General features: G+C 49.3%; 1 protein-coding gene across 3 annotated transcripts in view; it reads right to left on the minus strand.

The window, feature by feature from the left end:
• The window catches only part of SYN3 (synapsin III), a 540,064-nt gene that overhangs the window by 83,007 nt on the left and 436,110 nt on the right, over positions 1–20,947 (minus strand). For all 3 annotated transcript variants that reach the window (XM_058308679.1, XM_058308680.1, XM_058308681.1), the window contains one exon: positions 1,589–1,651. In XM_058308679.1, coding sequence (XP_058164662.1) covers positions 1,589–1,651 — 63 coding nt within the window. The remainder of the gene's footprint in view (positions 1–1,588; positions 1,652–20,947) is intronic.

Consider the following 20,947-nt stretch of genomic DNA (forward strand, 5'->3'; position numbering starts at 1 on the left):
CGCAATGCAGCCAGAAGCAAGCAAAGCCGGCAGCCTCCAGAAGCTGGAAGAGGCAAAGCAGGATCTTCCCCTCCAGCCTCCAGGGGGAGTGTGGCCTGGCTGATGACTTGGTTTCTCCCGGTGATACTGATTTCAGACTTCTGGCCTCCAGAACTGTGAGGGAGTGTATTTCTGGTTTTAAGCTGCCCAGTTTGTGGTAATTTGTGGAAATTGAATGCAGGTGGTATCTAAAGATGCATTTCTTTATCTATTCAACCAACAAATCAGGCTCCTTGTGCGAGGCACTGATGACACAAATGCCAGCGCTGTGGGTCATGCCCTGACCGCCCCCTTCCACTACGTGCTGCTGAAAGGGGGGTGGGGGAAGAGAAGCACAGAAGACGTACCGGGGTGGGGGAGAGTAGGGGCTCGAGGTGCAGGACTAGGATCTATGGCTGGGCCAGGCCCACTCAAGGCAGGGGTCTCCCACACCATCCCGTGTAGTTTGGCTCCTGTTCTCTTCTACCAAGAGATCACTGTCTGGGGTCACAAGGTTGGGTACAGATCCCTCCACTGGGGACAGCTGCCACCGAGAGCCACATGTTCTCATTCGGCTCTACGTGGGCCAGAGGCCTGAGAGGTGGACTGTGGTAGCCCCTCATGCCCACCCCCCACGCCCTCCCCGTATCTAGGAGCAGAGGCTCTCTTGCCCGTGTGGCTCTGATCCATAGGCTTGAGCGAGGCTGAGTCTGCCTCCACATCCCCTGGTTACGGGGTGGGCACCTTGACCCAAGCAAAGTCAATCAAGGTCTCTCCAGGGGATGAGATCCAGAGGTGCCGGCAGGAGGGAGGGTCTTTCTGCCCTTGGGACATGCAGCTTAGGGACCAGGGGGGGCCACCTGCCCACAGCCATTGGACTACCTGGAGAAAACGCCCAGTAGAGATGAACAGAGACAAGAGACAGTAGAGAAACCAAACCTGATGAAATCATTTGAGCTCCTGGAGGACGCCCTGCTTGAATCCAACAGACCCGTCCCAGACTTCCTAACTGGTTGAAACAATGAATCGCTTTCTCTTCCCCTAAACTGATTTGAGGTGGGTCTGTACACTTGCAACTGGAAGAGTCTGACCAGTAGTTTCCCAGGTGTCGTCGTGACCATGTAAAATGGGTTCTTTACAGTGGCAGAAGCTGACTCTAGGGTCTCGCTCCCTGGAGCCATTTGTATTCGCCACCTTCTAGGAGTTAGCCTGCAGGTGACAGAGATGAGTAAGGCAGGAGCGCACAGGGAACGTGGGGAGATGACAGCCACCACCCCTTACAAAAGTAGCACCGTCTATAAAATGCTTCATGTCCATTTCTCTTAAACCACAATCAGAGGAGACGATGAGCTAACGAATCCAGGCAGGGTCGGCAAGTCCGGAGGGAGCTGGACAGTCACTCTGCGTTGTGGGAGCTCAGAGCGAGGGGGCTTGGGGAGAGGGAGGAGGTGTAGCGGGGACTCCTTAACGCTGGGCTGGGGGTGGGGCGGCCGGGGCTGGAGGGAGAGCGAGGGGCGGTGCGGGGAGACTGTGGGAGTGGCTCGTGTGAGCACGCCCGGCGTTCTCCTACCTTTCCCATTCCAGCGTGGGCATGCCCCAGCTTGACCACCACGGGGAAGTGTGCGGCTGTGAGCTGAAAGAGAACAAACAAGGCAATCAGGCTTGAGCACTGAGAGCTCTGGGCACTGTCTGTCCCGTAGAAGATCCACCCTGCTGATCTGGCCAGGAACCCCTCAGGAATGCTTTGAGAGATGGACATCCTGCTGCGGTGAGAGCTTTCAGCTTCCAGATGAAGCTCTGAGCTCTGAAAACCAGGAGTAGCGGTTGATCTGCAGAGACACTAGAGCAGAGCAAACAGTGGTTTCACAACGTGGATCTACCACGGACAAGTTACTGCATTGAGCCGTGCCTCAGTTTCTTCACCTGTAAAGCAGGAATGATGACGGTATCCACCCCATAAAGTTGCTTTGAGGACTAAATGAATTATTACACATGATATACTGTATGCACTCAAGGAATGCCAGCTTCGTTATTCGTCTCCAGTTCTGTCTTATGCTGTTCTCCCCCTCCCCCCAATCCTTTGACTGCCTGAAAGCTCTCACTACCTGCCCCCAAGCCCTCCACAGGCCACCTTATGAGGTTTCTTTGTATTAGTGATCATACCCGCCGGCACAAGCATTTATTGGCTGCACCATGTCGCACCCATCTCTATCATCTCTCTCTCTTTTTTTTAGGTACCAGGGCAGGGGATTGAATCTGGGACCTCGTATGTGGGAAGCTGGCACTCATCTGCCTGAGCCACATCGGCTTCCTCTATTATCTCCTTTAGAGAGTGATGTAGCTACAAGCCAAGGAACCCCAAGTATAGCCAGCACCTGCCAAAGCTAGGAGAGAGGCATAGAGCAGGATCTCCCTGTAACCTCCAGAAGGAGCTAACCCTGCCGACATCTTGATTGTGGATTTCTGGCCTCCCAAACTGAGGGTATGCATTTCTGTTGTTTTAAGCCCCCCAGTTTGTGGTGCTTCCTTATGGCAGCCCTGGGAAGCTACTGCAGAGTTTAACTTGGCTGTTTGGGTCTCTGTTGTATCCTCAGCTCCAAGAACTGCCTGATCCAGGGACAGTGCTCAATACTCATTCTGTGGTGCAATCAATTGCTCTCAGCAAGCCCTGGGAGGCACACATTCTTCTCCCTCTGATACAAATGAAAAGAGCAGGAATCGAAAGATTACGTGCTTGCCCATGCCCACGGCCATTTAGCAAGGAAGAGAGGGAACCAGGATTCAAATCTAGACCAGCTGCTTCCAAGTCCAGGATCTTTCTGCTATGCTTCACGTCCTCCTTTGTGTTGTTCATACAATGTTTGTGATGTGTTCACATGGTTTCTAGAAGTGCATTTTTAAAAATTTATTTATTTAAAATTTATTTCTCTTACCTCCCCCTCCCCCCAGTTGTCTGCCCCCATTCGCTGTGTGTTCTGGGTCTGCTTATATTCTTGTCAGTGGCACTGGGAATCTGTGTCTCTTTTTGTTGCATTATCTTGCTGTGTCAGCTCTCGGTGTGTGCGGCACCACTCCTGGGCAGGCGGCACTTTTTCGCTCTGGGTGGCTCTCCTTACGGGGCGCTCCTTGTGCATGGGGTTCCCCTACACAGGGGACACCCTTGCGTGGCACAGCACTCCTTGCACGCATCAGCACTGTGCGTGGCCCAGCTCATCACATGGGTCAGGAGGCTCTGGATTTGAACCTTGGACCTCCCATGTGGTAGGCAGAAGCCCTATCCATTGGGTCAAATCTGCTTCCCTAGAAGGGCATTTTGAGTTGCTTGATGGCAAAGGTTTTAGTCATAGCACTCCCTTCTACTTGAGTCACCCCAGGCAGGGTTCATCAAGTCCCATTCTCTATAACCATGCAGCTGTCTGTTCTTGTGCCTGTCACTCTGTCCTGGATTGTCTGCTGACAGTGCTCTCTGTCCTCTTATATTGCGGAATCTGACAGCAGGAGCCGCAGCTCTTCCCTCATGGTGCCTAGCACCTTGCCTGACACATAGCAGCTGCAGTAGAAGTGTCTGCTGTGGATTATAAAGCAGTTCTATGGACCTTATCTCACTTTACCCTCACAATTGCCCATGAAGCAAGCAGGAAAGGTATTTTTATTACCATTTTACAGAGGAGAAAATTGAGATTCAAGTCAGCTTCTGGTAAGGGCTAGAGACAGGACTTGAAGTTGGCTTTGTCAGACTCCAAGTTTGATGTGGCATATTTACTTAAACAGTTTCCTCCAAATTCTAGTACAGGGCTACCTGCAGTAGAATCTGAATAAAATCTCCCCCCGCCCCCCTCCAAAATTCAGGCTAAAACTTACTACACCCTGGTGTCTGGTGTGAATACATGTATCTTTAAACAACAACAATAACAATATTTGATTTTGATTCCAGAAGCAATATGTACTCACTATAAAATGTTCGGAAAATATTAGAAAGTTAAATATAGGAAGACAATAAAAATCATCTTCAGACTTCTAACAGTTCTGATGTATTATTTGCTGGTCTTCAAAAACTTTAAAATATCTGTGTTTGTTTTTCTTTTGTTTTGTTCTCTTTTTACAAACCTGGGAGTATAGCATATATCCAGTTTTGCGTCTTGCTCCTTTCTACTAAATGTTATGTGATGAGAATGTAACCAGTGTTAATTTTTAGTTTAATAATTATAATGTCAGGAAATGGACTTGGCCCAGTGGTTAGGGCGTCCGTCTACCACATGGGAGGTCCGCGGTTCAAACCCCGGGCCTCCTTGACCCGTGTGGAGCTGGCCATGCGCAGTGCTGATGCGCGCAAGGAGTGCCGTGCCACGCAGGGGTGTCCCCCGCGTAGGGGAGCCCCACGCGCAAGGAGTGCACCCCGTAAGGAGAGCTGCCCAGGGCGAAAGAAAGTGCAGCCTGCCCAGGAATGGCGCCGCCCACACTTCCCGTGCCGCTGATGACAACAGAAGCGGACAAAGAAACAAGACGCAGCAAATAGACACAGAGAACAGACAACCGGGGGAGGGGGGGGAATTAAATAAATAAATAAATCTTAAAAAAAAAAATTATAATGAAATACTTCACATATGAAAACGACATGATGAGCAATATTGTGGGCATGACTTAATGTAAGAAATCAAACATTGCCCACAGTTGGAGCCCCTGATGTGCTTCTTTCTTATCACAATCCCTTTTCTCCTGTCAGAAAGATAACCATTATCTGAATTCTGAGTTTATTATTCCCTTGCATTCATTCATATTTTTACTATTACATGTGATTCCCTAAGCAATGTGGGATATTATGCATTCTTAAACTTTACGTACTTGGTATCATGGAACGTATTCTTTGACAATTTTTTTGCACATTGTAATTGTGAGATTCACTTATACTGATATGTATAGCGCTGACTCATTTTTACTGGGGCATAGGAGTCCATCCCACGAACTCATCACAATTTATCCATTTCCTGCTGCTGAACATTTAGGTGGTTTCTGTTTTTTCCAATTATAAACAGTACTACTACATTCTTGGGCATGACCTGTCTGCCATGTCGGGGAGTTTTTCTAAGTAGGGCTCACACATGGAAGTGAAATTGCTTAGTCTGGGGAATACTTGTCTTCAATTTTACTAGCTATTGCCAAATTGCTTTCTAAAGTAGTTATACCAACGTATGCTCTCATTGGCAGGAATGAGCTCCCACCCTGTGGGTTTGGACAACTTACATTTTACTAATCTGAGGGATGTGATGTGGAATCAGTGGGTACATTTTCACCAAGTGGCTTTTCCTCCCTGACAGAACCATCTTACCCAACCATCTCTTCACAGACCCAGGTGCCCCCAGCAGTGCAAGGATGCCCTGTGTCTCCTCTGAGGCTCCACCTTCACCTCATTTTAAGTAGGAGCCTGAGGTAAGAGAAAATGGGTGTGTTCTCTCCTCCCATCTACCACCCCTAGCTGGGCACTTCCCCCCACACTGACAGGCTCTGGAAAGAGCATGGACGTTGGAAGGCCAGAGACTCTGACACTTACTCTATGTCTAAGCTTGGGCTAGATCTCCAACCTCAATGAGCCTCAGTTTTCTAATCCCCGGTGGAGATGATAATGTCTAGCTGGTAGGATTGTTGGGAGAAGAAGACATGAAATACATAATGCAAAACTCCTTACTACCAAGAGGTGGTTCAAAATCTAAAGTGTCAAGTAGAAGTGAGGAGATGCTAAGCTGGTTTTCAGGAGAGAGACAGAGCAAGGCTGAATGATGCAGGAGGGAGAGTGGCTCCAGCTTGGCTGGACTCTGATCGTAGGGGAAGCTGTGAAATGAAATCCAACAAAAGAAAACCAGGAGACCATATCAGACTGAGTAATTGGGGGCAATTTAAAAGTTGGCAGTTTTCATCTGATAGCTTGCTAATAATCCCCATGTCACCATGTGGTGGGAGGTGGACTTTCTAGGGACGGGCGGCAAACACCCTGTCCCAATCCTCTAGAGCCAGTGAATGTGATGAGATATCATGGCCCGGACTGTGTTAGGTGATATAGCCCAGATGACCTTAAGATAGGGGGATTCTCGGGTGTGCCTAAGCTAATCACATCAGCCCTCTGAAGCAGACAACTTGCTCCTGCTAGTGGCAGAAGAGGAAGTCAGAGAGATTCAAAGCACAGAAAGACTGGACGCACCATTGTGTTGCTCTGAAGATGGAGGGGGCCGAGTGAGAGGAAATGCAGGCAGCCTGGAGGAGCCGACAGCCAGCAAGGAAATGGGGCCCTCAGCCCTTCAGCCCCAAAGAAGTGAATTCTGCCAATAACAGAACGAACTTGGAAGAGCGCTCCAGAGAACACAGCTGAGTGACATCTTGATTTCAGCCCGATGAGTCCCTGCCTTGTCTTCCCAGACATCCGACCTACAGAACTGAGACATTAAAGGGGTGCTCCTTAAAGCTGCTAGGTTCGTGCTAATTTGTTAGGGCAGCAATAGAAAACCAGTGCATGTGTCCTCATAGAAACTGAACCCAAAGAGTACAGTGATTTTTTTTCATGCCACACAATAGCCGAAGGAGAAGTCAAGCACATGTGTTTTGACTCTCAGTCAAGCACGTGCTCTACTAAGGCACACTCCCATGAGGATCAGAGACATATGTGGGGTGGATTAAATGTTTTCCCCTAATCATGAAAATTAAAAAAAAAATCAAATCAAATCAATTCAGAGGGTAGTAATTGAGACTGAGTGACAGTGATGTGGCTAGCTCTGGTTTGATGCTGTGCAGGAGATGCAGAAGATTGAAACAAGATCTGTTTCATCTGGTTTGGAGAGATGGGCTGTACAGTGAAAGGGCAGAACCAGGCAAGGTGGTGGGCAAGACTGTTGGGGCTAGAGTCACGAGGAAGTAAGTCTCCACAGGCAAGGAAGGCTCTGAGAAGGATTTTGAAGGAAGGCAAGGTCATGGGTGGGTAGAAGGAAGGCTCAGCACCTCATGGGTGCTGAGCACTGTGGGCTTCCCATGTGGGTGTTTAAATTCCTGGTGAGCTCTAATGAACACGAACGCATAGGAAGGAAGGATTTATTTTAGATGCTTAAAATGATTTAATCTGTAATAGAAGCTGTTTTGGATACCACTGTAAATGGAATTATGTATTTGAACTGAATGCCCTTCTCTAGCATTCTTTAAATAAAATTTGAGGATAATATTATCAGAAATAATGGGAGTGAAAACTGTATCTGGGTTTATGGGACACAGAAAGCCAATCTAGAACAATCTGGGAATGGTTAAATTAGATAACTCAAAGAGAATTTGTGGAATCAGTGAATTTTCCGGATACTACAGCAAAGTTTCCTTGACATTTTTGCTTTGACTTGAGAACAGCATTCGTTTTAGAACCAGGTGTCAGCCAGCAAGGCCCTGGGCTGGGGCTGGGGAGAAGGAAGAGGCAATTTGGCAGCAGATCATTGGGGGCCTTTAAAGTCAAAGGGAAGAGTTTGGGTTGCGCAGATGGGCTGTGGGGAAGGAGGACAGTTCTGGAACAGGAGAGTAACCTGCCAGCTGTGGGGAGGCGAGAATGAAGGGGTGGAGGCCACTTTGGAATTGATGATAACAAACAGGTGCCACTGGTTGCACCTGGCCTGGGACTGGGCTGGTGGAGAAAGTGGGGTCACCTCTGAGAGTTTTTCTTTCTCTTTTCATAAAGTGACACTTTATTGAAAAAATCATGTTAAAATAATCATAGAAGTTCAAGGGGAATTAGTCACAATCTCATTATTTCATCAAATCAGTATTTGTGTTGGTCACATTACTTCATTCTCCTCATTTATATGTCCAGGAGAAAACTGGATATTTTGTTATATTAGAGACAGAATTATTTTAAATTCTCTCCTCGCTTGACATTGTGCTGTTCCTATTTTGAGATATTTTTCTCCCTTCTATTCTTCCCCTGCTCCCCCTTCAAAGCCCGAGAAGTAGTCTCACTTGCCTGGTGTGTGTGGTATACAGTCTTCCTCATCGCCTGCCATGCTCAATCTTTGCAAACATTTATCCACAAATATGGCCTACGTTGATCTTTGTGTTTTCAGAAAGGCTCTTTTCACTTAATATCACATTATCCGTCCCCTCCTCCCGTTCATGTCAATAGATCCAGCCCTAACCCGATAGCTTTAATAGCTCCGGAATGTTCCACACCACATGCCTCAATTCTCCAGCCATTTTTGTGTCAATGGACATTTGTGTTATCTCTCTCTCTCTTTCACTACAAACAAGATTCCCTAAGCATCTTGTACACATTTCCTTACGAACTCATGTTTTAATTCCCAGAGGCCAAAATGAAAACTTTACAAGGGGAGACTCAGCAGAGTTTGGAGACAGCCTGATAGGTTTCAGAAGTCAATTGTTGGAGCTCAAGAAATGCAAGGGCGTACTGTGGAATTGCCACCCAGGCTAACAACAACTTCATTTACTGAGTATCTTGTCAGCACCAGGAATGGTACTAGGTACTTTCCATATGTTAGCATTCTAGAAATCAGAGGCCAGGAGTTTGCCCAGGGTCAGACAGTTAGGAAATGGTGATGCTGCTCTACTGCAGCCTGTATCTTCTCCCCATTATCCCCTTTTCCCTTCCCAAGCCATTTAAAGTAGTTTCCAAAAGCCATTCCCATTTCTACTCATTTGCAGCATGCTAGCCCCTCCCCGGGCACAGAGAGGTCATGGAGGACAAAAAACAGCTTGTCGGCTATTTTCTCTCTTCCCTTCCCAACAATAGCTTTATTTAGTTCCCTTGGGGATGGCGAGGCCTACACCAGTTTCTCACAGGCACCCTGTCCCGCTCGCCTGCCCTAGGAGTTGCAGAGTTCAGTGCTGCCCAATGGTGTGAGAGGCCTGACATCCTGTTACCAGGGGCGAATCAATTTTTGAAACCAGAGATCCTTACCCTGATAAGGACCCTATTCAAAAGTATCCCAAGAAACTGGAGGAGGTGGTTTCCTCCCTCCACATTTTTTTAAAGATTTATTTTATTATTTATTTCTCCCCATCCTGTTGTTGTTTGCACTTGCTCTGTCTGTTTGTCTTTCTTGTTTCTTCGGGAGGCACTGGGACACGAACTGAAGACCTCCGATGTGGGAAGGAGGTACCTAATCACTTGAGCCACCTCCATTCCCTGCTTTATTGATCTCTCATTATGTTTTTCTACTTGTGTCTCTTCTGTCATCTTTTTGCATGTCATGCCAGCTTGCTGTCTTCTTTATAGGAGGCACCGGAAACAGAACCAGGGACCTCTCATATGGTGGGTGGGAACTCAATTGCTTGAGCCACATACTCTTCCCTTTCTACAATCTTGACTCACTGGTGGTTTAAATAAGTACAGTATCTGGTCCTGGCTAAATGGTAGAGAGAGCTAGGCCCGGAAGAGTCGGGAGGAAGTTTGGGGAAACTTCAAGGAGGAGCTGGGACTCCATACTAGCCTACAATGTCCCACTTGATCTAGGTCCTGACTACCTCTTCTGGCTCATCTTGTGTTTCTCTTTCCTCCACACCCTGACCACCAGTTGTGTCCCAGCCACTGGCCTTCAGTTATGTAGATGGACCATGCTCCCTCCAGCCACAGGCCTTTGCACATGCCATTCTCTTTCCACAGACGACTCTTCTTAACACTCTTTTCTAGAGAAATCCCTTCTCATACTGTAGGTCTCAGTTGAACTCTCCCCAGAGAGCCCTCCCCTGGCCATCCTGCCTTTCCAATGATCTTCTCTCCCTTCGTGGTGCTAGTCACTGTCTGTAGTCACACACTTGTTTCTTTGTTCTCCTGGCTCCCCTGTAGGTGCTGGAGGACAGGGCCTTTGCTGGTGTGTTCACCGCGGCCCAGCACACAGGAGACTCCCTGTACGTGGTATTGGGCAGATGGATTCTACACAGGTAAGAAATGGTAAGAATGTGAGGGACAAGGAGTTGATCAGGTTGGAGGTGATTTGTGGGGGAAGCAGTGAGAATTAGGACAGACGCACGGGAATGAGGAGCTCGTGAGGGGCCTCTTGCGCCAGAGCTGGGAGTTTGGACTGCGTTTGTGGGCCTTGGGCAGCCATTGAATTTGAGGGTAGGGGAGTGAAGACACACAGGACAGGTTTTAGGATGCTTCTTCTAGACGTGGCGGTTACAAAGCTCCCATTTACTGAGCACTTACTATGTGCCAGGCCTGTGCTGCACACTCTGCCTCCACTGCCTCGTTTGATCCCTTGACACTTCCGGGAGGCAGCTCCTGTTTTTATCCCATATCCAACTGCAGCGTGAAGGAGCTGGAGTTCCTCTGAAAGGCCACCCCTCTTGCCACCAACTGTGCTGCCTCAAGATCATCATGCTAGAGACCAGCTGGGAGAAGACTGGCCCTGCGATCTCAGAGCAGCACCGCATAGGGGGAGCAGCACCACACAGGTGGAGGAGTTCTGCACAGTGGGGAGCAGCACCTCACAGGGGGGAGCAGCACCACACAGGTGGAGCAGCACCACACATGGGGAAGCAGCTCTGCACAGTGGGGAGCAGCACCGTACCTGGGGGGAGCAGCACCACGCAGGGGGAGCAGCTCTGCACAGTGGAGAGCAGCACGTGCCTGGGGGGAGCAGCACCACACAGGGGGAGCAGCTCTGCACAGTGGAGAGCAGCACGTGCCTGGGGGGAGCAGCACCACACAGGTGGAGCAGCACCACACAGGTGGAGCAGCATCACACATGGGGAAGCAGCTCTGCACAGTGGGGAGCAGCACCACACATGGGGAAGCAGCTCCGCACAGTAGGGAGCAGCACCACACAGGGGGAAGCAGCTCCACACAGTGGGGAGCAGCACCACACAGGGGGAGCAGCACCACACAGGGGGAGCAGCACCACACAGGGGGAGCAGCTCTGCACAATGGGGAGCAGCACCACACCTGGGGGGAGCAGCATCAGCTTTGGAGCCTGAAGGACTCACGTTCACTTCTCAGCTCTGACATATACAACCTTGAGCCCTTGGGCAGGTCACTAACCACCCTGTGCCTCAGTTTCCTCATCCAGAAACAGGAAGATTGCTCGAATCTCACCAGATTGGTGGGAGGAGTAGAGAGTACAGATGCTGGTTCCAGAGGAGTTGGTCACTCAGGTCACGGAGAGGAGGGTGGAAACGGGGCTAAGGGTGCGTCGCCTGGCAGCTAGCGGCACATCGACGTGTCCTAATTCCCATCGCCTACACTGTGCAGTGGCGTGGGGAGGGGCGGGTAGAAGGACGCCAGGCTGCCTGTCAGGACTCTAGCTGCGGGAGAAAAGGGGCAGGGGGAGGAAACCTCATGCCCGATTTGTGATTAGGAGCTCAATGAAGCCTTTGGCTGAAATGGGGCAGCCCGGGATTGGGGTTTGTTACAGACGATTTTACAAAGATTCATTCAAAAGAGAGAACAGAGACATCCCAACAGCTGCTTGATAATGCACCTTGGTGTGCAGTGTCTGACAGGAAGGCCTTGGAGTTTAAGCACTGCCCATCAAGATGCACAGGCTCTGGTTTCTATTTGCGCCTGCTGGAGGCAGGGGAATGAACAAGATGACCTTTGAAAGTCCTTTCCAATCCAAGCCTGTGAAGTATCACCTGAAAGCCTGGAATAGGTAAAAGATGAAACGCGTCAAGAGCAAATCCTGCCCACGGCATCTAGAGCTCTGTGTGGTCTGGGCGGATTTCCCTGACCCCATCCTGACCTCACTCCCCCGTCAACCTCTCCGTCCCAGCCTCAGTGGACTTCTTCAGGACCATGGTCTTGACCCAGTTCTGTCCTGCCACAGAGCTTTTACATGTGCTGTTCTCTTTGCTTGAAACGCTCTCCTTGCTCCTTTTCATCTGGTCAGCTCCTATTCATGCTTCAGAACCCAGCTCAAATGTCCCTTCCCTAAGAAGCTGGCCTTGACCTCCCTGCCTTGGTCACAGCCTGCTCACCCCTCTGTCTCCTTCCTGGCACCTCTGCCATTTTAGATGTCTGCAGGACTGCTCGATGGATGTCCGTTGCCCTCACTAGACTGCAAGCTCTGTAAAAAGCTGCGTATGGGTTTGCCTCTGCTGTTGCTCATCCTTGAAACTAGAGGCCTCTCTGAATTAGACACTTGCCTCTTGAAACTGGCTCCTGGGTGGTGTCACAGGCACCTGCAACTCCTCTTTTCCAAACAACCTCATGAGCTTCCCTAAGGAAGGTCCCTCTTTTCTTCCTGGGTTCCAACCTCAGTTGGTGACCTGCCACCCATCCAGGTGCCCGGGTCAGGGGCGGAGCCTGCCGGCTCCATTCTTGTACCTGCTCTCACCCAGGGCAGTGCCCGGGAGGGACCCACTGGGTGTTTGCTGAACGAGGTCTGTGGTCTCGCTGCCCAGCCCACGGCTCTCTGGCCCTACAATCCCACCTCTGAGCCCTCTTCACCGCTCGTTGCCTCCTTCTACTTTTAGTGGGCCTTGGAAAAATACTGGAAGCATATTTAGAAAAATTAAACTAAACCTGCCCTACCAAAAAAAACACAAAAAAACAACAACCCACAACATTCCTTTCTCTTATATTTCCTGTTTCCCTGAGAAACGGAATAGTCAAAAATAAACCGATAGGATGCGATGTTTGTCTGCACACGGGCTTTTCAGTCCTCGCCCGTGTGACGGTGACGGCACACTCAGGCTGCTGCCCTGTCTCCCACGGCGTGCTCCTGGGTGATGCTCAAAATTCAGACGACACCCCCAGTGAAACCGGGCTGCTGGGGAGCACCTGAGGGACCCCGAGCACGAAGACCACACCGCACCCCACGGGTAGACGCAGCCGCGGTGGCGCGTCGCCGCCGTTTCCTTTTCTTGACAGTCTGGTTCCGTCTCCAGTTCTGGGTGGGGAAGAGTCCTTTTTCCAAGTCAGATGATCCCTGATATGGAAAATTTCTGTTCCTCTTTTTAGTTACTTCACCAAATAGCTAAATAATAATTGTATTGCTTGAGTGTCCACTTTTTTTTTTTTTTTGCTTTAGTTTATGGTCGCAGAAGTAATGTTTTAAACAAAAATAGGAAAGTAGCATTTGCTTAAAGGTACCCTGGTTGATGTTTCATAGAACAAATAACTGCTCACTTGGGGCTCTAGGCAAAGGGAGCTATTTCCTCTGGTTCGGGGCAAGCCTATTTGTGGCGTGGCATCGAATGAGGCTGCAGAGGGAACCAGGCTTAGAAGCCAGTTGGACTTGAAATGCTTGCCCTGAAATGCTTCCTACCAGAGTTCCCCTCGCCAGTTTCTTAGCTTCTTTGGTCTCAGGTAATTTCTCTGTGAATGGGCAAAAGTACAGCAGCAATTAAGATAAGGTTATGGTGAAGATTTGCATTTGTAGGCCACACCTATCTGGATGCTAAGAGAAATTCTTTGGGGAATAATTCAAACTAACATTCATTTAAAAATCAATCCAGAGTAAACAAAGATACCACCTGATGCAGTTATGGACATTTTTTTTTTTAATTTCCTTTTTTAAACTATTTTTTTTTTGTAAAAATCTTCCTTGATATTATTTATGAAATTATCATTCAGTTGAATTGATGGATTGATCCCCTACATCCAAAATGACTCTATGTATTTATTTTCCTGTGTAGAAATCTACTCCAAGTCTGATGATCACAACTTACCTGGTTTTTATCCTATAAACCCTGCAGTATTTATTATTATTTAATAAAGTGAAATCCGACCCCAACCATAGATGGAACGATGGTGCCTAACATTTTTTTAAACAGCTTTATTGAGATAGAATTAATGTACTATAAAATTCACCTTTTTAAGGTGTAGAAATCAGTGGTTCTTAGTATATTCAGAGTTGTGCAACCATTGCATCATCTAATTTCAGCACATTTTTATCACTTGTAAAGTCGCCGTGTACCCATCAGCTGACATGCATTTATCTCATTTGAGCCTCACAGCAACCCTTTGAGATCTTCAGATGTGGAAATGGGTTCAGAGAGGGGACGCCTCACAGGGTCACACTAGTCAGTGCTAGCCGAGCTTCCACCCAGCACTGCTGTGTTCTAAAGAGGTGAGAACTGTCGCCGCCTCGTGCACAGCTGCTCTCTTAGTCGACCAGGCGGGCTCGGGTTGGAGGGCGTGTAAGGAGGGGAAGGTACTCTCTTATAAAGGAGTAATAATCTATTTTAAAACGTTGGCCACTAAACAGTTTAAAACCCAGTAAGCATCCCCCACCACAGAGCGTTCAGAGAACAGGTAGAAAACCCCTTTCCCCCACGTGTCTGCAGGGAGAGGATGCTGGGAGATGAGGCCGGCCGGGGCTGGCTCGCGACCCTCTCCCCCACCCACTGGGGCAGCATGGCCGGGTAGAGGAAGCCCCCTGGGTGAAGGGGTGCCCAGGCGGGACTTGGACAGCCCTTAAAAGAGGCGGGTGGGGGGAGAGGACCGGGGCCTGGAGCCTGCATAATTCTTACGGGGAAGGTGTGGAGATGGGCGTGGCTGCGAGCATGGAAGACGAGACTCCCGTGAACCTGAGGCTGTGGCCAGGCTGGGTGAGAAGAGCTCTGTGCAAGCTGGGAGGGAGCGGGGGCCAGAAAAGAGGTGGGGCGGAAGCGGCAGGACAGATAGCAGGAAGACGGAAGCACAGGGAAAGGTTTTTGGGGCTTGATCTCCTGCATGGGGGGCGCAGGGTGAGGGCTGGAGCCACAGCAGCCTAGCAGTGACCCGGTCTGGCCCATAGACCTTGCTGCTGGGTCCAGCTTGGGACAGGCAAGGGACTCTGTGTCTTTCTCTGAGGGGAAATCTACGAGGACCCGAACAGAGCAAGGGACTTTGTGTGGTAAAGGAAACCGTGTCCCCGACTGGGGCCCTTCAGGGGAGGAGTCCCTGCTGACAGCTCCTGAGAAAGGCCGATGGGTACTGGTTTTCTGAGTGGTAACACGTGGCAGACTCTGCCACAACCACTGAACAGATACGTCTTCCTTCATCCTCACAAGAGCCCTGTCACAGTGCTGGCATTGGCCCCAATTAACAGGCGAGAAAACAGAGACTGAGTTCAATGACTCGCCCAAGGTCACACAGCCCAGGGCGGGCTGAGGCTTTGGGACCTGAGGCCAGTGCTGCTCCTCCCTACAGAAGAGGAGGCCCAGGGCCACAGAGATGATGAAAGAAAGACTGTACAGGCCCTGCCCTCAAGAGGCTCCCGGGAGGGAGGGCTAACAGAACCATAAATAAATGATTTCGATGCTTCAGCATAAATGTTAAGAGAATTATGAAGAAAATGCTGTAAAAGCAAAGAAGAGTGTATAGTTGTCTGTGGGGTAGAGTGGGGTTATGGGCTGGGGAGGTGTCATGACCAGGGACATTTGCTTTGGGCTTTGTCACACAGGTAGGAGTTTGCAAGGCAGAAGAAAGGGCCTTTTGGGCAGGAGTATGCACCAGAGACTAGCCATAAATTTGGCAAATTTCCTGGAGGACTCAGGAAAAATGAGGACCGACGGCGGGGGTGGGAGGTAGGTGGAAGGCGGCCCTGGGAGGGTCGAGACAGACCTTAAATGTGGGTTTTTAATACTCTCTCCGAATGAGGGCACACAGTCCTGGCACTGAGCGTGTCTGTGTGTGTACGTTGAAAACATTGGTTTGTTAAATGTGCACATTCAAACCGGACCATAAATTTGGTTATCCCGTGTTGGCATTTTAAAAACAAACCTGGGACCTCAAAAAAGGACTCTCTGCATTTTCTAGAAATTCAGACTGAAGTATTCTCAGATGAAAGTCTACGATCCTTGGGGTTGCTTTGAAGGAATCCACCGCGGGGCGAGGTGTCGCGCTAACAAGGCTGGGCACGGACTGAGACCGGGGGACGGCTCCGTGGGCGTCGTCGCGTTATGCTCCCCAGGGTGTGGCATATCTGAACATCGCCGTAAGGAAGAACAGTTTCAGTGGGGTGCCTCCACTCCGAGCCCTGGGGAGCCCCAGCATGTACACCGCCGTGGGAGGAAAGGATGAATAATGGGGAAGGCGAGAATGCGGGGCTGAGAAATCCATCGGAGCCAAATTGTAAAAAGCCTTGTAAACTATTCTGAGAAGTTTGGCCTTCATCCCACAAGTGATGGGAAGCCCCGGCAAAGAACTTTTAGTGGGGGAGCAGCACCCTTCGACGCTCATTTGGGGAAGACCCCTCTGGCTGGTGTCTGGGAGACCAAGGGGGGACGTGTGTGGGCTGGGGGCAGATTGGGGTCAGGAGAAGTTGAGGTCTTTCTCCTACGCCATCAGAGAGGACCTGAGTGGAGGCAGTGGCCGTGGGGAGAAGGGAAGGGAGGGGTCTCAGCAGGATCGCCTTCATTCCTGTCACCCCAGCGTCCCATCCTACCTGATTACTTATCCCGAGAAGTAGGTGGTTACTGTGAGAAGTCAACAAAGATTGCTTACTCACTGTCTCTCCAGCAGGCTTTTCACTGCAGGATGGTGTAGACAGAACACGCCCAGCTCCCAGCTTTCTCCCTGGCAACAGCCTGCAATAGCTTTTGCGTGAATGAATGAACGCATAGCACAGGGGTATCCCCGATCACTAAATCTTTTGATGAATGGATGAATAGCCCAAGCACAGTGGCTGACACATAGTAGCCCCTCAATAAATGTCTGTGAGTTGAAATGAACTGATGTGGAATTGAGGACATGGGTGCCCAAGTGGGGCAAGGGGGGAGGTTCAGTCTCCCCTTAGGAAAAAGCAATTTCCTCTCAGCACAAGAGCTTCCAAAAAGGCAGTGGTTTGGAAGCCGAAAAGGGTTGGGAAAAACAACCCAGGCACAAGGTTTGTCCATTAATGTGTCAGCCCCCGAAACTTGCATCTCCATTTCTCTCTTGGCTGCTTTATGAGGTGCTTCCTCCATTTCAGATGGATGGTGCTTTTTTCTCCCCTTCTAAGAAAAGCTTCTAGATGCTTTTAAATTAGGCAAATGAGCAAGGGCAATGTTCATTTTCTCCCCCTTTGATTTTGAAAATGTGTGGCGTGCCAAGAGTCCTTTGGACGGAATGTTCACAGGCTGCATAATAGAACGACAGAGGCTGCCAGGCTCTTAAATCACTAACCAGACAGGGCAGTCTTAAGAGACCCCCAGGCCAGCACCAGGAGCTGAGTCCCCAACCAGTGAAAAGATGGCTCACGGCCCAAGGTCTCAGCAGGAAGGGAGGCCCCTACCTTGAGGAGCTGGGGAGTCACAGTGGGCCACAACTCCTTGGGCTCACCTCTCTAAGAGTTGCTTAGTGAGGGAGGAAAATTGGGTCACCCTCTGTAAAACTTCATGGAGTGGACCCAACACTGATACTTCCTTTCTGAACTTCAGTTTACCCAGTGATAAAACAGGTGGAAGCTGAAGGACTGCAAAGGAATAAAAAGGCTCTCAGTGTAGGGTCTACTTACATCTCCTCTCTGCTGGTCCTCTCTGCAGAATCTGTGCAGTCTATAGCTTTAACACTCAAAGTGTGCATCCTGACCTGCCAGCATCCCCTGGCGCTTGCTAGAAATGGAGCATCTCAGACCCCTCCCCAGCCCTACTGATCAAATGCCGCATTTCCGTGATATGCCCAGGCAATCCCTGTGCATGTTAATAAGTTTAGAAGCAAAAGGTAAAGCGAGAAGTCTACCTAATCATGTGATCTTGGCTTAGTCACTTTACCTGCGGACTTCATTCTTTTTTAAAATGAAAGGGATTAATTTAAATAGCTTCTAGATCTGAAATCCTAGAAAGTTCAAAGCCTGCTAATAAATACTAGCCTTTGATCCCAAAATGCACATAGGAGTGCCATCCCTATTATAAAATACCAGGTTTGGAATTGGCTAGACAATCAACAAACTCATGTTCTGTGGAGGTCACTGGGCTGGGCTCTGTTGGGGTGATGTGGAGGTGTAAGTATGACCTTATATCCCAGAATTTCCAACACAGCTCTAATTGAAAATATTGTGGTCCACTATCAACCCTTAAATCTCAAATTTTGGTTTGGAAAATAGAGTCTCCAGTAGTACTAGATACAGTCCCAACCCAGGGTAGATTGGTTGCTTTGATGGCACCAATTAATGACTTGCTTGTTCTACACTCTTTATAATGTACTGTGCAGCCCCTCTGTCATGAGATGGAGTCTATTTCCTCATCCCTTGAGTCTGGGCTGCCCTTGAACTTTCTTTGGCCAAGAAAACACAACAGAAATGGTATTGTGTCAGTTGTGAGGCCAGGCCTCATGAGACTTTGCATACTTCTGCTCTCTCTTGGAACCCTGCCATCACTACGTGAACTAGTCTTGGTTAGCCTGCTGAAAGATGAAAGACCATGTGGGGGAGAGCCCAGCCCTCCCAGTCGAGGATATCCAGGACAGCCTACTGCCAGCCAACCCCAGTACAGGGGAGAACCCAGCCAAGACCAGCAGAGGACCACAGTTGACCAAAGATCATGAGTGAATCCAGCTGAGACTGGAAGAAATAATTCAGCTGACTCCCAGACTTGTGAACAATAATAAGTTCTTATTGTTTTAAAGCATTGGGTTTCAGAATGATTTGTTACACAGTGTTAGCTAAAGGTACTGATACATTAAGGTTCTTAAAGGTCTTAAGTCTGGTTGGAAAACGATCATGGACTTTTCAGATTGCCTCCAGCTCTAAAATTCTGCGGTTCTTTAGGAAAAATAACTGTATTATTGCATAAAAGAGGTTTAGACAGGGTTCTAAAGTCAAATGCTTATAAAGGCTTTTAAGTGAAGAGGGGCCCAGTGCACTGCAAAATCTTTTTATCGTTTTCATATGAAACATTTAAGGACTGTTTTAAATTACTACAAAGAAATCTTATGGTTTCCATTTTCCTTGAATCTGAAGGTCCTCTCACTTTATCTTTTTTCCTCCACTCTTGATAGAGACATGGAAAATAAGACATTTTCTCTTTTCTCCTAATGATAAAGCCAACTGATACACAGTGTTAGTGTGAGGGGACAAAAGTGAGTGGTGGGGACTGGGCCAAAGAAGGAGTTTATTCCCCGTCTGAGCTGACTATTGCCTTAAAAAGACTGAGGGCCCAAATCCATCTCTACTCCTTTGGGCACAGTATGAGAGCAGCAGGAATCAGAGACACGTCCCCTTGTTATACTCCTGGTATAAAGGATGAGGACACTACTGCCCGCGTTGGCAAGGTGAGGTGGAACAGAACTATCCTCAAGGTCAGGTAAGGCTGGGTCCTGTTTACCTTTGTCTCTTTTAGTCTCTTTTTTGGGGGCCTCTCTGACCTGGGACTTGATGATCTCTGTGGCAATTTGATATGGTTTATGAATTCCAAAAATAGATATTGGATTATGTTTGTAAACTGGTCTGTTTCTCTGGGCATATTAGGCATATTAGATTATATTGGACTCAGAGGTTTCACTTTTACTTGATTAAATAATGATTAAGGCTTTGACTGGGCCACCTCAGTAGGATGTTGCATCCCTACCCCTTGGTGAGTGGGGACTCACAAAGAAACCTTACTGCAGAGAAGGGAGGTTGGAATTCTAATGTCAGAGCCCCGGAAAATATGCACACAGAGGAGCAGAGCTACTGAGCCTGGAGAGAATCGAGCACCAGGGAGAAAGAGCAGGTCGTCTGATAGTCTATAGCTGGCCTTGTGGAGAGAGCAGGGCAGCTGAGCCCAGAGAGAAACATGCTCCAGGAAGAGAGGAACCCAGGAAGCCTGAACTCTTGGCGGATGTCGGCAGCCATCTTGCTCCAACACAAGGCAACAGACTTTGGTGAGGGAAGGAACTTACACTTTATGGCCTGGTAACTGTAGGCTTCTACCCCAAATAAAAGCCAACAGCTTTCCGGTATTTTGCATCAGCACCCCTTTGGCTGACTAACACAATCTCTCTCTATGACTTGCCCCATTTCCACTCTTGTTAGGCATTTTAAAGGGGATCAGTGACGCCTCTGAAAGACTGGCATGCTGATAGAAAAAGTCTCAGCCCGAGGGGAGGCAGGCCAGGCTGGGTTTTCCACAGCCCTGTGTGGGCGGCGGCTTGCAATCGGGCACCGGGCTAGAAAGGGACGCAGTGCGGCAGGCTTCACTTGCTGAGCCAGGTACCTGGGGGAGGGACTTACTCCGCCTGAGGGGAGCGCTGCCTTTTCCAAATAACCCCTTCGTGGGGTGGGTGCAGGGGGCGTGCCTTTGCTGTGACTCACCCATCGCCTCCTTAGGTGCTAATCTCTACTCCAGAAAGGAGGAAGGAGTCATGGGGGAGGCTAAAAGGGCTGGCAGGATCTACTGGGGACCACCTCTGTGTGAGCCCTGCCTGAAGCACTTTCATGTTTATTTCCTCCTTTATGCCCACTCTGCGAGTTAGACATTAGCATGGCCATTTTGCAGACGAGGAGGCTGAGGTTCAGGGGGTTTAAGAAATTCACCCCAAGTTTATCCAGCTGAGGAGTGGCAGAGCAGCTATCCTGCCTCATATCCATGTGACCATCCTGATGTCCAGGTAAGACTCACCAGGTCCCTGCAGGTGGGGCTGGGGGTAGAGACAGGTAGGAGGGAGACCTGGACATAGAATCAACCTCTGCCTCATCTGGGCACCTCATTTGCCTCCCCTAAAGAAGGGTGGAGTGGGCTCTGTAAATACAGGCTGGGGGAGGGGGATCTGAATCCCCCCAAAAGGCCCTGTGTGCTTGTAGACTGCACAGCTGGGATGGATTAGCCCAGCTTTGTAAATAGCTTATGAAAATCATCAGGCTGGAAAGGCCCGGCTGGTCCTGGAGAATGCACAAGGGCCCCACCCGCATTCTTCAGGGTCCTCTGCTCCGTCTCCCCATCCCTGGCCTCTCTTTTCCATGGTCCATCTCCACCTCCTTCTCTGGCCCTGAATCAATAACATCTCTTAGCAGTTTTCTTCCCACCTCCACCCTCACCTGTGCTGGATTGAATTGTGTGCCCAGTTTGGCCG

This window comes from Dasypus novemcinctus, chromosome 12, assembly GCF_030445035.2.
Source record: "Dasypus novemcinctus isolate mDasNov1 chromosome 12, mDasNov1.1.hap2, whole genome shotgun sequence".
Taxonomy (NCBI): domain Eukaryota; kingdom Metazoa; phylum Chordata; class Mammalia; order Cingulata; family Dasypodidae; genus Dasypus; species Dasypus novemcinctus.